General features: G+C 40.3%; 1 protein-coding gene across 6 annotated transcripts in view; it reads left to right on the plus strand.

Moving 5' to 3' along the window:
- GHR (growth hormone receptor) overlaps positions 1-14,708 on the plus strand; it is a 130,802-nt gene that overhangs the window by 103,528 nt on the left and 12,566 nt on the right. For all 6 annotated transcript variants that reach the window (XM_085529566.1, XM_085529567.1, XM_085529565.1 and 3 more), the window contains one exon: positions 13,031-13,151. In XM_085529566.1, the coding sequence (XP_085385692.1) occupies positions 13,031-13,151 (121 nt within the window). The remainder of the gene's footprint in view (positions 1-13,030; positions 13,152-14,708) is intronic.

Raw genomic sequence — 14,708 nt, forward strand, 5'->3', positions numbered from 1 at the left:
TACAGTCAGATATGTATTGCTGAAATCTTACCTTCTTACTTAGAATTATTTGGTCAAACTTCTGCTACAGCTTTTTGGCTTCTGAAATGAGCAGTCAAGTGCTCATTTCACCAAGTAAGGTATTGTGAGCAGATGGCATCTCTGGTTCCGTTTATTTTGTGTGCAGACTCTGGTGTAAGCTGTGAAACTGTCTCTTGCTGTCCTGACTTGGAAGCAGCTCTGAATCTCCAACACTTGAGATCAGCTTGGCACTGAACAGTGATTCCTCACTGCCTTGGAAACAGCTCCCAGTCTTGCTCTGCTTCTTTGTTTGGTATGAGACAATTAAAAAAAAAAAAATCCCAAAAAGTGTATGCAAGGTGTTTCCCATTTCCATATCACCAGTGGAGCAGGGGGCAGTAGTGCTTGTCTGAAGAATTGATGGATGGTACAGTGACCCCTCAACCTGTTTTGGGCATGGAACACACATCCTGGTGCCAGAACAGGTGGCACCAGTCAAGCCATCATTAAATGTCAACAAGGGGAGGCATCAGATACAGAAGATACGAATCAAACCTGCTTGTCCTGGACAGTAAAGCCTTCTGTTCTCCAGACTGATCAAGCCTTAACTTTTCTTCATAGGAGAGCTACTCCAGCACTTTGATCATCCTTGCAGCCTCCTCAGGACCTCCTCTGGCATCCCCACATTTTTTTTTGTGATGGGGTCCCAGACCTAGACACAGTGCTGCAGGTGTGGAGCCCCACAAGGGCAGAACAGAGGGGGACAACTACATCCCACTACCCTGTGACCACCCATTTTGATGCAGTTGGCTGTAAGTGCACGCTGCTGGCTCATATTCAGTTTTTTATCAGCCAACGCCTCCAAATCCTCTACTGGGCTTCTGTCTATCCGTTCTTTGCTCAGCCTGATATACTTTTGGGATTTCTGTGACCCAGGTGCAGCATCATGCGTGTTGCCTTGTTAAATCTCACAAGGTTGTCATGTGCCTACCTCCCAAGCTTGTCCAAGTCCCTCTGGGTAGCATGCCTTCCTTCCAGCACATCATCCACATCACTCAACCTGGTGTCATCCTTAAACTTGATGAGAGTGCATTCAGTCCCACAGCCCAAGTCACTGACAAAAATGTTAAGCAGCATTGGTCCCAATACAGACCCTTGAAGGGCACCACCTGTCACCATTCTCCAGCTGGACATTGCTCTCTAACTTTGAGTGCAGCAATCCAAACAATTCCTTATCTACAAGCATATGCAGCAGATCTGCCTAGTTTACCTAGCTTAGCTCAAATCATCTTCTGTCCCCACTGAGTCACTGCTGTCCATTCTCCGTTTACTATTTACAGTCAGGTCTGTCAACCTCCCATCATAAATAAAGCTCTGTGGTATACAAAGGATCAGAAAACATACATTCAATTTTAGGATCTTTTTAGCAGTTTCTTTCTATAGCATGAATGTAAAAAGAAGCAGCAGCTTCAAATGTCATTCAAATTTGTAGCTCACGACTTCGGGGTTTTTTGTTTTCTTTCCGGATACCATTTTTTTTTCTTTGTTCTGTTTTTATTGTTGTTGTTGTTGTTTTCCTTATCTCCATCTATTTATTCTGGGCTGCTTGTAGGACAGCCTAGCATATTAATGGCCTGAAAAGATTGGCCTATGTAAAGGTTAGGTGCAAGGTTCAGCACTGTGGGTTTTAGTGTAGAGATTTTGAAACCCTGTCTGAAAAATTCTGTTGAAACACAGATCATCGTCTATAATTCATGTCACTTTTCCAAGTCCTCACTGGTGCTGAAGGGCCGTCAGGATTTAGTATTTGCTTAAATAAAATGAGACAACATGATTTAGTGTATAATCAAGAATTAGATCTAAGTAAAAGGGTGACATTTCACAAGGTCACCATTGTTTCTGTAACAAAAGCAACTGTCTGTACTGCAAAAGAATGAGAATAATTAAGAAGACTTTCTGAACCCAATTAGAACTGTAATCAAGAAATGTAGTATACTTTGGGAAATATGCTAGAGTAATTGTAATAAGTATTAGTTTATCTCTCTACAAACAATAGTTTGTCATTGAAATCTGATCAAACAAGTAATTTGTCTTTTAATTCATCAGATTTGATTAACTACGCTTCTCGCACTGGTCAAAGCTAGTTAGTTTTCTTAGAATATTCTTTCACATATGGATGCTAAGCATCATCTATTTTAAATCAGGCATTTGTTTTATGCCCTAATATTTTCTAATTCTAGTCTTATCGTACAGTCTGTCTCTCATGACTAAGAAAATATTAGCTATAACATTTCAAATTTAAGAGAATTCTCAGCATATTTTGTACAACAACAAAATAACTAACTAAAAAACAAATAGCAGAATCTAATGAAGTCTTTCTTTATATTACCGCTCAAACTGCTCCAGACTTCTGTGAGCAACAGAAAAATTCACATCTGGTGGCTCTCTACAGGTATTAGGATGTGAAAATATCTACTTTGGGAAAGTCCATATTTGATATGATGATGAAAGCCTACATCACAGCATTCAGGAGATTAGGTTGCCTAATAACCTTAGTGTTCAAGGGAAAATTAGCATTTATTCACCGGATATGTCTGAAGACACTGTTAATGTATCTGTTCTATCAGTAGGCAGAAATTAAATGGTCGGACTAGTAGTGTGCTGTGACTGTCTCTTTTGTTGCCCTGATCGTATTTACCTGTAATTTTAGGTTATCCAAAGATCCTTCATAAATGGCGTGATAAAGATGAACATGAGCTTACTGTGGATTCCAAAAATTTTACACCTTAGAAAAACAGGAAAATATTTTAAAAAAGAAAGAAGAAAAGTTTTACCTGCCTACGAGAACCAAGATTGGTTCACCAGCAGTGAAGAAAAGATCAGTAAGGGACAAGTGTTTCACTGAAGTGGAATGATGTACTGAGGTAGAACTTCTTACTAGCATCAGTGCTTGACTCAGGGATGATCTCTCATTAATTTCTATTCTCATTACTATTTTTATTTATTATTTTAAAAGTACTTGTAAACACTAGACCTCTTGCCCTCATGGGGTTTTTCTGCTCACCTGTAGAGGAGGTGAATGAATCACAAAATGCCATGTGGTTTAGTGTGTCGTGAATGTAGTTTTGGCTGTTCTTTGTGTGATTACACCTTGTGGTTGTTGCTTGGAAAATGGTGTGATTGTAAAATGATCCTTGAGAGCTGTAGAAAACTCTTTCTCCTTTTGTGCAGGAATATAGATGGAATCACAGTTACTAAGGCCACAGTCAAGATACATTCATCTGCCTAAATGCAAGCAAGTGATCTCTTTTAAGCTCAGTTTTCCATTGCTAAAGCACTGGAGTAAAATCAACAGAGCAGTTGCTGGCTTAAGTGTTGCATTTTTTTAATACCTTAAAAATAACAGAAGCATAACGGAATAAAGACGAAGAGAATGAGAAAAGCTGGGCAGCAGGCAGGTGACAAGTAATCACTGTTGGAGTTGAGTTTTGCAGTTACGGGGCCTCCAAAGCAGGAAAGGTGTCTGTTACAGAGATACCTAGGACATATATCAGTGTCTAATACATGCACTTAGAAATCTGCGTGTAAGTAGAGTGTCCGAATTGACAGTGCAAGGTCTGACACATTAGAGCAAGTTCTTGCTGTAAGGATTTTCTGAGGAATATTTTTGTCTCTGACAACACATTCCTCCATCCTGCTTTTCAGGTTTACATGGAGTTCAGGTATCATACCTCTCTTGATCCCTTGTTTTCTTTTAACAAAGAGCAGGGAAATACCTATGTCACAGTCATTTTTGAGGGATAACATGCTATTGTTTGAATGAGGTAACATCCAAAGTACTTAACATACTGTGTGCTAAATGTCCAGAACCTGCTGACCTAAAGTGCATGTTGGAAAGCCACTAGAAGAGTAGTGAATACCTTTGTAAGTGATACATTTGAGTGGTTTTTTTCACTGATTTATGTTTTCTTCAATTGTTTTAAAGACTCATCGTTTATGCCTATTAATCTTTCATTAATCTAAACAAACCGTGAAAACCATGTTGCTTATGTATTAATGTCACTCAAGGGAATGAGCCCTTCCTTGGCACAGCATCCTTAAGGACAGTATTTTTGTCAGGAGAGGAATCTGCTGTCATGGTGGCTAATTAATGTAAAAGTCTTTAGTTAATCTTAGTGTTAGCTCTATGTTTTGTCCAGTCCGGAAATGTCTCTGTTTTCAAATGAAACAATCAGAATTTCCCTTAAATTCATGCTGCATTTATTTGACATGGCTAATGTATGAAAAGATGTTGAAAGAACATGAGAAACAAGCCAAGTGAGAACAGCCAGTTCTTTAATAGTGGTCAGTCTTCATCTCTTGTAAATCCACTAGCCTTTAATTCCATGAACTCAGGTATATCTCTGGATTCTGTAGTTCAAATAGTGAGAGGAAAAGGCCCCAGCAACTCTCTGTGATTCTTACCCAACTGAGCTCTGAAGCATAAGAGTGACAGCGATGGGTCCTCACAGAGGAATGAGTATTAGAGGGAAGTTCAGCAGAGGATACATAAATAATCATTTTTGGCAGTCTGTCAGAACAACAAAAAAATGAGGTTTCCTCTATAAATCTCTCCACTGTGCTTTTGAATGTGATTGTTTTATCCAAATCCATTCTGCACATGAATCACTAAATGCAGTAGTAAAACCAGGATGAATCTGGAGGCTTACTTCAGACCTCTCAACACTGTGCAGATGATCAGAAGGCTCTTTTAGGCTCATGGCCGTATCACAGAAATAAAATCTGAAGGAAAAAAATGTACTATTCTGTTAAGGACAGTTCCCTTCTGAGTCATGCGTGCTCCTTGTTTGTGCATTGTTCATCTTAGTGTTGAATCTCTAATACTTTGGGAGTTGTTTTTTTTTCCCACTGTTAATATGATTCTATCAGTCTAACATCATTGGCGTGGTTTCTCACTGTTTCCATCCCTCTGAATTTTCAAAGCTAAATAGTTAACCAGCTCAAAAGCACCCAGCTCAGCAGCTTTCCCATCTGGGGAAGAACGTCAAAGTACTCTTTATTTATAAATTCCAGTGTGTCACATGTATTTCCTTTCATATGCAAGAGTCCATCTGACATTTGATCATGGCATTGAGAACTGCTTGATACTCTTATTATGCATTTTTAAAGAAAACTATTTTGTTAATTTACGTGGATTATGTACATAATATGTTGGCTTAATTAAGAATGGAACTAGTTGTTTTATAAGTACCTTTAAAAGGACACTGATCTATAAGAACTGCACTTTAACAAGGGACAGAATTGTTGTCACAGTCATTTTCTGATATCTACTGAAGAGGACGCATGTACCAGAAAATTGCAGAACTGCAAAGGCTTGGGTTCTTTCTGACTCTGAGCAAAAATTGAGCAGAAAATACTTTTATTCTTCTCTAGGTTGTTTTTAAAGTTTCACTGGATCTTCTTTGAAGTTAGTAACTCATAGTTCATGATTCATTGCAATAATAAAGTTCTGAATTACTGAACAAGTAAACATCCTGGCTGCAGTAATAAAACAGAACGTCCAAAAAGCACAGGAGTAATACTGCATGCCAGGAGGTTCTGAAATACACAGATTGATTCAGTCATCTTTGTTGCCCAGGAAAAATATGTTATGGTCCAGATGCACAAAAAGAGAAAGAACGTACCATAAAACCTGTCAGTCCCTCCCATTGTCATTAAAGGTGAAATCGAGCGTTTTCTGTAATGAAAAGTTGTGAAAAATCAGTCTGACTTTCAGTCTCCAGATGTTCAAAGCAACAAGTAATTGTTGGTTGTCAGTGACCAGAGTGTGAGAAGAAACTCCTCAGGCTACTTGGAGACCTCCTTTCTTTGCTGGACCTTGTAGCAGGGCTTCTGAGAGGAGCTGCCGTGTGACAACTCAGTGATCTCCCTCGGAGCTTCACTCCAGATGCGGAAGGTGACAAATGATCTTCGTAGTAATAAAGCCTCTGGAAGCTTTTTGGCTCCTTAGGTTTTATATTAATATATGTGGACTGTAACAGGGAACTTCCCTCTAACTGAAGAACAAGAGTTCGGGAAGTTTTATTCAGAGGCATTCAGCCTGATGTCCTGTGGATACAAACAGCATTTTTCCTTCCTTTTCTTCACTAAACTAAAAACCTTACCAAATTCTGCCACTTCAAATTCAATGAAATGAGGATTGTTGATTTGCACCCCATGAGAATCTCTGCAGCATACAATAAAGCATTTTTCTGTCTAGTGTATGCAAGTGCTATTCCACATAAATTAGTCAGTATTTTGCAATGGCTAAAAGCTGCAGAAGCCAGAAATAGCTTGGGAGCTCAACAGTGGCAAGTTTAGGAATTTACAACTTGATTCTGGTCTCCGGAAGGCGGTGTGAATTGCAGGGAGCAAATGTTAAGAACAGGGATGGGCTGAGGGCCGGTATGTTCCTGAGTTACTTCATTCACATTTGTTAAATGGTGGAAAGGTGTGGGAAGAGAATAAATGGCGAGAGACACCGGGATGAATTTGTGCATACCAGGTACTGCTTCAGTGATGAAACGCAGGGTTTAGGACATGGTGTCATTGATAATTGGTAATACACAGCTATGTGTCTTGTGAAACCTGGACAGCTTGTGTCCCTGTTTTTATGAAGCTCTCATTGTAGTGAGCCTAATGATTGAAACCTCCTTACTTTGTGAGGAAAACCTCCGTGATTCTGCCAAGTTGTCCTTATTCTGCAGATGTTCTCTGACTGTGGTGTGCTGTGTCATTCCTTTCATGTTTCCTCAGCCTTGCAGTCCACACTGTCCTTATAACTGTGTGCTTACCTTTGTGTCTCTTCTGAGCGGTCACCAATATACATTATTCTCCATAGTATCAGGGCAGACAGATGCTAAGAGACTCTGTCATCTTTGCTGCTTAGACTGTCAGTGAGCACATTTTTGTGTCACCTGGCACATTTCCTCTACAGTTTGTCCATATTATTTCTTCTTCTTCAGTTTCTCTTTCCAAATGCATCTTCAAAAGACGATCTTCCTCGTCTTTCTTTGTCCTTCTTTCTCCTGCATCCCCCGTTTTTCCTTCACGACCCACTCAGTTGCAGATGTGAGCTGTGCTGTGTGCTCAGTGATCGCACTCCCGTCTTGCGGTCTCTCCATTGGCACCAGCGTTGCTCGCTCCTCCTGCAGCCGCTTGCTGCCACCTCTCGCAGTGATGCGGGCATCGCATGTGCCGGGCTGCAGGGGGCTGCCCCGGGTCAGACCGGTCATCGGCATCCACCTGAGCGCTCCCATCTTCTTCATAGGAAGTGAGCTGATATTTTAAAAAGGAAATTAAATCGTCAAATTTAGCCGGGACCCTCATGATGTGTAGTTGTGTGACTTCTATGTGGAGGTGGTTGCAAAGTTGCAGTTCTTGATGTGGATTCTCAGCCTGGTAGCTTTTCTCTGCAGATCTGGGGAATATTTTCCTTAGTCTGAGAAGACGATTGTTAGCCTGGAGCGCAGTTTGTGAATGCCAGATCATTCTTCAGCTGGTCCTTATGGAAAACATTCCTGGTTCTGAGCACCCTTTGTACCTGGAAGTTGTCAGCTGGTGCAGGAGCAGGAGAAGAAAGGAAGCTGGAGGTATCTGTCAGCAATAGAATCTGCTTGCTCTCAGAAGGGAAAAGAAAACCTCTCACAGTATTTGTTTACTTCTCATACCATTTGTTGGTGCATCAGGGAGAACACAACATTCCTCATATGCCTTACCACATAACGTTATGCAATTCTGAACACCTCCAGCAACAGCAAGAACAGATAAGAACACTGTTAGTTATTATTCTTATGGGTACTTTCTTGAAAAAGGTAATTTTGAGTTACAACTATGAGCTCACTGGATATGGGTTTTGTTGTGTTAATAGCCTTTCCTTTACAAGTACTGTGTACTCTGTCTCTGCCTCCCTGTCAACATTGCGTGGGCAGGGAGGCTGATTTGGCTTGCCTGTAGCAGAAACCACATGATTCCACCACTGTGCATAGGAGGGCATGATTTGGAAAGTACACACCAAAACACATGAAATGTGGCACGTATCCACATCCTTGCTCATCCCTGTACAGGCTGTCTCATGGGCAGCAGTACTGAGTAATGCTGCAGGATTGTTTTTCCCACAGTTCTCAGCTTTATTTACTTGATTTTCTTGTGCACCAGAGGAGCACAGTATGGACACCACATCTGTGATCCACGTCAGCTCCTGTTCTGTGGACGTTCAGTAGCAGAGAGAGCGTGGGAAAGCATCACTGTCCCTGCACTGTGATGCTAAAGAAAATCTCTGCTTCTGTGAGGCATCCATTCTTTTAACTATATCTGTGTCTCTTGACAAAAGGGATGGAGTTTGCTCCTGAAAGGTAATAGCTGACCATTGCCTCTTCATTCAGTGGTTTCAGGCTCCAAAGTTGATCTTTAAATTTGTTTGTCTCTGCTGCAAACTTGCTAAAAGTTCCCCCTGGCATTTTCCGGAGCCCTGTGCGTGCCTCCCATCTGTTAGCAGGAATGCCTGTGTATTATTGCTCAGAACTGGTCACCAAATCAGCCTTCAGTGCTCCATGTTCCTCAGCAGAACATCTGTATTTTTCAGGAACTATTGCAATAGTTAGACTTCATGAGCAGAGTACTCTCTTGTGCATTATTTCCCTTTACCTTTCACTGAAGTATTTTGTCCCTCTTACAGCTGTTAAACTTATCTTTCTTCCTGCTAGGTACTTCGTGCAATATGATCTCACTTGATACTGACAGAAAAGAGGTTGCCTTCCATTCTCCACAGCATTGTTCCAGAACTTTGCTTCTGGCCCTTTGCAGACAGGTAGTACCTAGAGCAAGGGGCAGAGTCAGGCTGGCAAGCAACCTGAGTAGGAACTGACCCTCTTGTCTGCTGGCTGCATCCTACATTCCTTATATGTGATGTATATTAAATTATTGGTACTAGACTGTACCTATTTAAAATATCAACCACAGACAGCAAATGTTGTTCATTTCACTGTGCAAATTGAAAGAATCAGAATTTCCTGGTACTGGAGAAATCACCCTGCCCTCATTAAAGTAAATTGCCCGACAGTAGTTAAAGTTGGTGGATTCAAAAGCAGAACCTAATTGATAGAGCACTAATTTTCAGTGTACAAGTCTGAGCTACAGTAAATAACACTCCAGGTCTTCATAATTGTTCTCAATTTTAAATGTACTTAATTTCCCTGTTTGCATCTCAGTCTTTTTTGTTATGCTTTAGCGGTGACTCAGTGTCATAATATGAGGTATACTGTTGTACGCAGTTTGTTCTGTCACCAATTTGCACATTGGAGCACATTATTTTCTGGAAGTTTAAGTTTTCTCTAAGTTCTGACACTTGATAATTCCACACAAACCTTTCAAAATTACCACTATGAATACTTTGTCTTAATCCCCCAAAGTACATCTTCCTTTTTCATTTACTGCTTATTTAGCTTGATTTTTTCTATCAGTTACATCCTCATGAGTATTTCCCCTACCTGACTGCGTACTAGTGAGGTGTGTTTCTACATGTCTCACAATGCTCTGCCAGCGCCCTGGAGCTCTGGTGGCAGTAGGGCTGTCCCTGAGGTGAGGGTGACCTGCTCAGCTTTACCCCAGTTATAAACTGAATTCCTAATGGCACCAGTGACCGCTGTTCCGTGCTCAAGGCCAGCTGCCTTTACAATTGAATTTTATTAAGGAGACTTTTAAATGAGCAAACAAAAAGAAAACAACAACACAGGAGAACACTTAATTTCCAAAGGATTTAGCCCTCTGAAAGCTCTAGACCTTCTTTAAGATGTCTTTTGTTTTGAATCCCATCCATATGTAACTTTAAGTAAGCTGTTAAAGTATTACATTCCCTTTTAAATCATTAAAGTATATGTAGCATTGAAACTACACTAAATGGAAAACTGTGACCTCAAACAAATGTAAGCAGAAGAGATGGCACGTCTGCATTCCTGATTTTCTGCACACCACACCACAGCTACTGTTCTGGCAGAGCTGCTTCTGGCTGAGCCAGAGTTTACACCATGGCTAATCTGCAGCCATAGCAGAAGGAAAGCAGAACACAAGGAGATCCCACTCATTTGCAGCGCAGTTGAGCGTTTTGGCTGGGCAGGACTAGATCTGCTCTACTAGAACAAGCATGGTGGAAACCACAGATTTGCTAGGTTTTCTCCATGTTTCACGCTGCTGAATCTGCATACTTAGCCAAGCCATTATCTGGGATGAGATGAGTGGTTTTGTTCATTTATTACCGTTACGCCTAAATGCATTCAGCTGAGCTATTGTATTCATTTATCAGAGTCTGCTACGGTTTGTCCAGGCGAAGAAGCTCACGCAGGGTCCTGTACAATGTTGATAATTGCCTCCTGTAGCAAACAAGCAGTTGAGAAGATGCACCCCAAGAGTGCCAGGCATTATACAAGTCAGCATGACAAGGTTTCCTCCAGTCAGGCACAAAAGCCTGTGGTTTTGGAAGCTGGAAGCTGGACACAGAATCTGGAAACAACTGATCAGATAACAATTCTTGTTAGAAATTGAGCTGGTCATTGAGAAAGTAAAAATATGAGTTACAAATCTGTAAATTGAGAGTACATAAATCCTAAATGAATCTGTTCCACCTAGAGAAATTCTTGTTCATGTTAAAGGAACACCTGCTTGATGAAATAGTGAGTCCTGGCACAAGGGAGCAGAGAAGGAATGCATTCCTCTCAAGCTGGAGTGTAGAACACGTCTTAATCAGCATTCTGTGCATTTGATCCTCTCCATTGTAACTGGTTGCACTTCTGGCTGCATTCTTATCAGGTTTTCTATAACAGTTGGTGTGTCTCATAGTCCTTAATTTAGTTTCCATATAAAGTTGGTGAAGTTTTATTCCATTCAGTTCCTTTGGTCATGTTAAGAAGTGACTGTGTGACTTCTGCCCCTGGAGATGAGGACATGGTCTGTGTGAGTTTTAAATATGGTGCGTCCCATACCATAAATACAGCACAGGTACCAACAGACATATTCTAATTTAGGAGGGTTTTCCAGTATGTCATTTTCTTATATTCTTACACCTGTTTCGGTGAAACGAGCTATTTTTGTGCTTGATTCACATAGCTGAAGATAGAAACAGGAAGAACTATAGCATGTACTTCCTTTCCACACTTGTTTATAGAAGAAGGGAGAGACCTGAGTCTTGCTGACTGTAGGTTCCCTGTGATCACGTGAGGCAGTTTCACTCATGTCTCTGAAATACAGGCACAACATTTTATTTTTCTTTGCTTTGTTTTTAAACAATTAAATGAGTTTTCATTCAATTAATAGAAAGTTTGAGCTTGAATGGTGAAATTGTGATATGCAGAAAAATAAAAGCGTAGCACCACACTGGAATCTTTAATTCTATTTTGTTTTCAATCTGTGTTATGATAGTTTGCAGTGTCACAGTCAGTGTTAATGATGATTTCTGCCAGGTGAATGATGCAAAGTTTTCTGTAAATTCAGGTCAAGGCCAGCCAGAAGCGTTTTGAGATTTAGGCAGAAGCCATCAAATACCAAATCCCGTAGCAATCAAAACCACGTGCTGCAGCCAAAACGTTTCATTTCAGCGTTCTCTGAAAAAGAACAGTTTGACTTTTTTTTCCTCTTGCTGCAACATTTCATTTGAAAATGTGTTTCAATTTAGAAATGAAATTTCTTTGAAGTTCAGTGAAATGGAATGTGCTGTTTAAATTTTTTTCATTTAAAAAAAGCAATTATTTTAGGCTGGTAGAAAGAACATAAAATATTTGGTGGGGGCACAGGCCACAAATCTTATGAAACCTCTTATTTGCACAAAGGTGTTCAGTCCGTGTTCAATGTCCAAAGTGTAACATGAGGCAATACTGCATAGCGAGCAAAACAGAAATGTCTAATGTCCGTGTATTAGTTACTGCCTGTGTGGACACTTGTCATTGCAGAATGTAAACACAACTTGAGCCAATAAGCCAAAGAAATACAAATTACTTTGGTATTCTGTAAGTGTTTCTGTCTGGACTGTAAATAAAGTAGTCAGCACGTGAGGAGGGTCACAAAACCCCCATGCATAGGAAGAAACATCTGAAGCATTTACCTTAATATTTCTTCCAGATTTGAATGTAAATAAGTTGTACTGAATATTTTCATTTGCAATGCTGCAGAAATATTTGTGAAAGGCTTTGCAGGCAGAATCGAGTGGAGCTGTGTTTTTCATGGCCAGGGGTCATTTCAGTAGCCATAAACACCTGACTGATATCCAAATTTTGGGTGCACAATGGAGAATTTTTCTTACAGAGATGACTGTATTTCAGAGATAGTGAAGATAGATAGGCAAGCACTTCCACGTGCTTTGATTCCCTTCTGGAAAGCTTCCTAGGACAAGTAGGAAATGGTGGCATTTTGGAAAGACTTCTCGATTTGACCCTTAAAAATTAGGAAGAAGTTACATGCTTACTTTGAAAGCAATTAATCGTACCCACAGCTTTTGTTTTCAATTTTCTCACACAACTGACAAGGCTGAGTAACCGTACCAGTCATTTCGTGGATCTACATCATTTCAGTTATGAAAAATAATGGAAATTATGAATGTTGAAGCAGCATGTGGCAGAACAGGCACATGGTTGTGAGCTGTCCTCATGGCTGTCAGAGTAAGGCTATAACCACACAATGAAATATTCACAAACCCAAACTCAGTTTAAGGTAGCAACTGCAATATTAGCAATACAGGCCCTGTCACACGGCTAACCTGCTCAGCTCAGTAAATATAGAGCTTTGGTTAGTCTAGCGCTGAGCCCTGCAGCACCACACTTCCCTTAAAACAGAGCTAGATATATGCATGTAAGAGGACTGTAATTCTTGCCTCGTTGCTCATAAGCAAGTAGAAGAAAGTTAATTTTGTATAAAAGGTACTATGCTTCATTTGAACAGCGTATTGGTCCAGGTTAAGGTTTCCTGTGATTAATCTGATTCTGTATCCTGCCGTTTTTCTTGACAGATCTTCTGCAGTGGCCACAAATCAGCAAGTGCAGATCACCTGAGCTGGAGACATTTTCGTGTTATTGGACTGATGGAAACCTCACTACTTCAGGAACAATACAACTGTTGTATATGAAAAGGTATGAACAGGTAACAGTGGAAGGAGGAAAAGAATGAGAATTTAATCTTATCCTAACCTACTTATATGTAGGTTGCTCCAAAAGTAATGCCTCCTATTTATTTCCTTGGAAACTACAGCACCTACAAAGAGCTCGGTAATGCTGTTTGATAAAGCAGATTTGCAGCTATACAGCAGTCCTTTTCAACACAGTCACCACTTTTAGCTCTGCAGGTTTGCTAGCAGTGAACAAGAACGTGTGTGCTGCGCTCATAAAAATCTGCACCAGCGTAGGAAAACTACTGTGGCTGTTGCCACTTCTGAAACTCACCACCCACCCCCTTGCTGTGCTCACATCCACTGTTTGGTCTACATAAACATTCAGTGAATGTTAGTGGATGCCCTTTTTTTCCCAGTGGAGGAATTCAGTGACACACCTTTGCTTCATAAGCATTTCTGTGTTGGATGCCATTCTGTCAGATTGCCCCTCTGCTGTCATCTGTCACACAGCAACAAAATATAATGGGATACTGGTGGGAGGGTTCAACCACCACCATCTGCCTCTGGTGTCATGGGCCAACATAATGAGGCATTACTTTTGGAGCAGCCCTCATATATACCTGTTAACTAATTGTTGTTAATTTTTTCACTATAATACAAGCAATAATGTATTGATGGGCACAAAGCTGTGTTTTAAGTGCATATTTTCGAATTTATTTGTTAATTATCAAGCTTTTTGCAACCATGAACTTCACATGATAATTAAGTAAGAAAACATTCTTACTTAATGCCATGTCAGGATTGGCTCAAGAGTGTGAAACTGAACTCTGTATGGGTTGGGAAAAGAATTTCTAATAGGGAACCTCAGTTTGCTCCTTGACCATTTAACATGTAGCTGTGATATTCATTATCTCTGTGCACAGAATATTGTATACAAGCCCTTTTCAGTTTTTACTGAAGTTGTTTAAAACCTTCATTGGTCAGCTGCTATACTGAAGTCTGAATGTGCAGGTCTGGGTAAAAACCATGCTCTGAGGCCAGGGATTGTGTTTCACTTAGTTCTGTGTAATTCAGATTCACATTCCACTGAAGTTTTTGTATATTTCTGCTTGTTAAAATGATTAGCCAAAGAGAGGACGTGCTCGTTACCAGTAACGGCTAATTGGGAAATGCCCCCTTACTCACAGGAATAGGAGAAGGATGTGAGTTTCTCTTCCATCTGATGTACTGGTGTTCAGCCTTTCTGATTTACAGAAACTTCCTACAGATGGTGATACATTTGCCCAGGAAACAAGCTTAGTGGCAGGGCTTGTTAAATTCCTTGCCTTTCTACCACCTCCTAGAAATACAGGGATCCAAATCAAAAACACTTTTGAAGTGTGAATGTTGAGCTGACAAGGTCAGTGGCATGCACATAGATGATACAAAAACTCAGTTCCACATATGTTGAAAAGATCACATGTTTCATTTTTGGCTTAAAAGTCAGTATGCTACAATAAAAGGTGTGAACCAAAAGACCATAAAGTATTTCTGTTTCAATGTGCAAGCAATATTTAAGGCTCAGGACTGAACTATATCA

Source organism: Coturnix japonica, chromosome Z (genome assembly GCF_054131305.1).
Source record: "Coturnix japonica strain WE chromosome Z, WE-NBRP24, whole genome shotgun sequence".
Classification (NCBI taxonomy): Eukaryota; Metazoa; Chordata; class Aves; order Galliformes; family Phasianidae; genus Coturnix; species Coturnix japonica.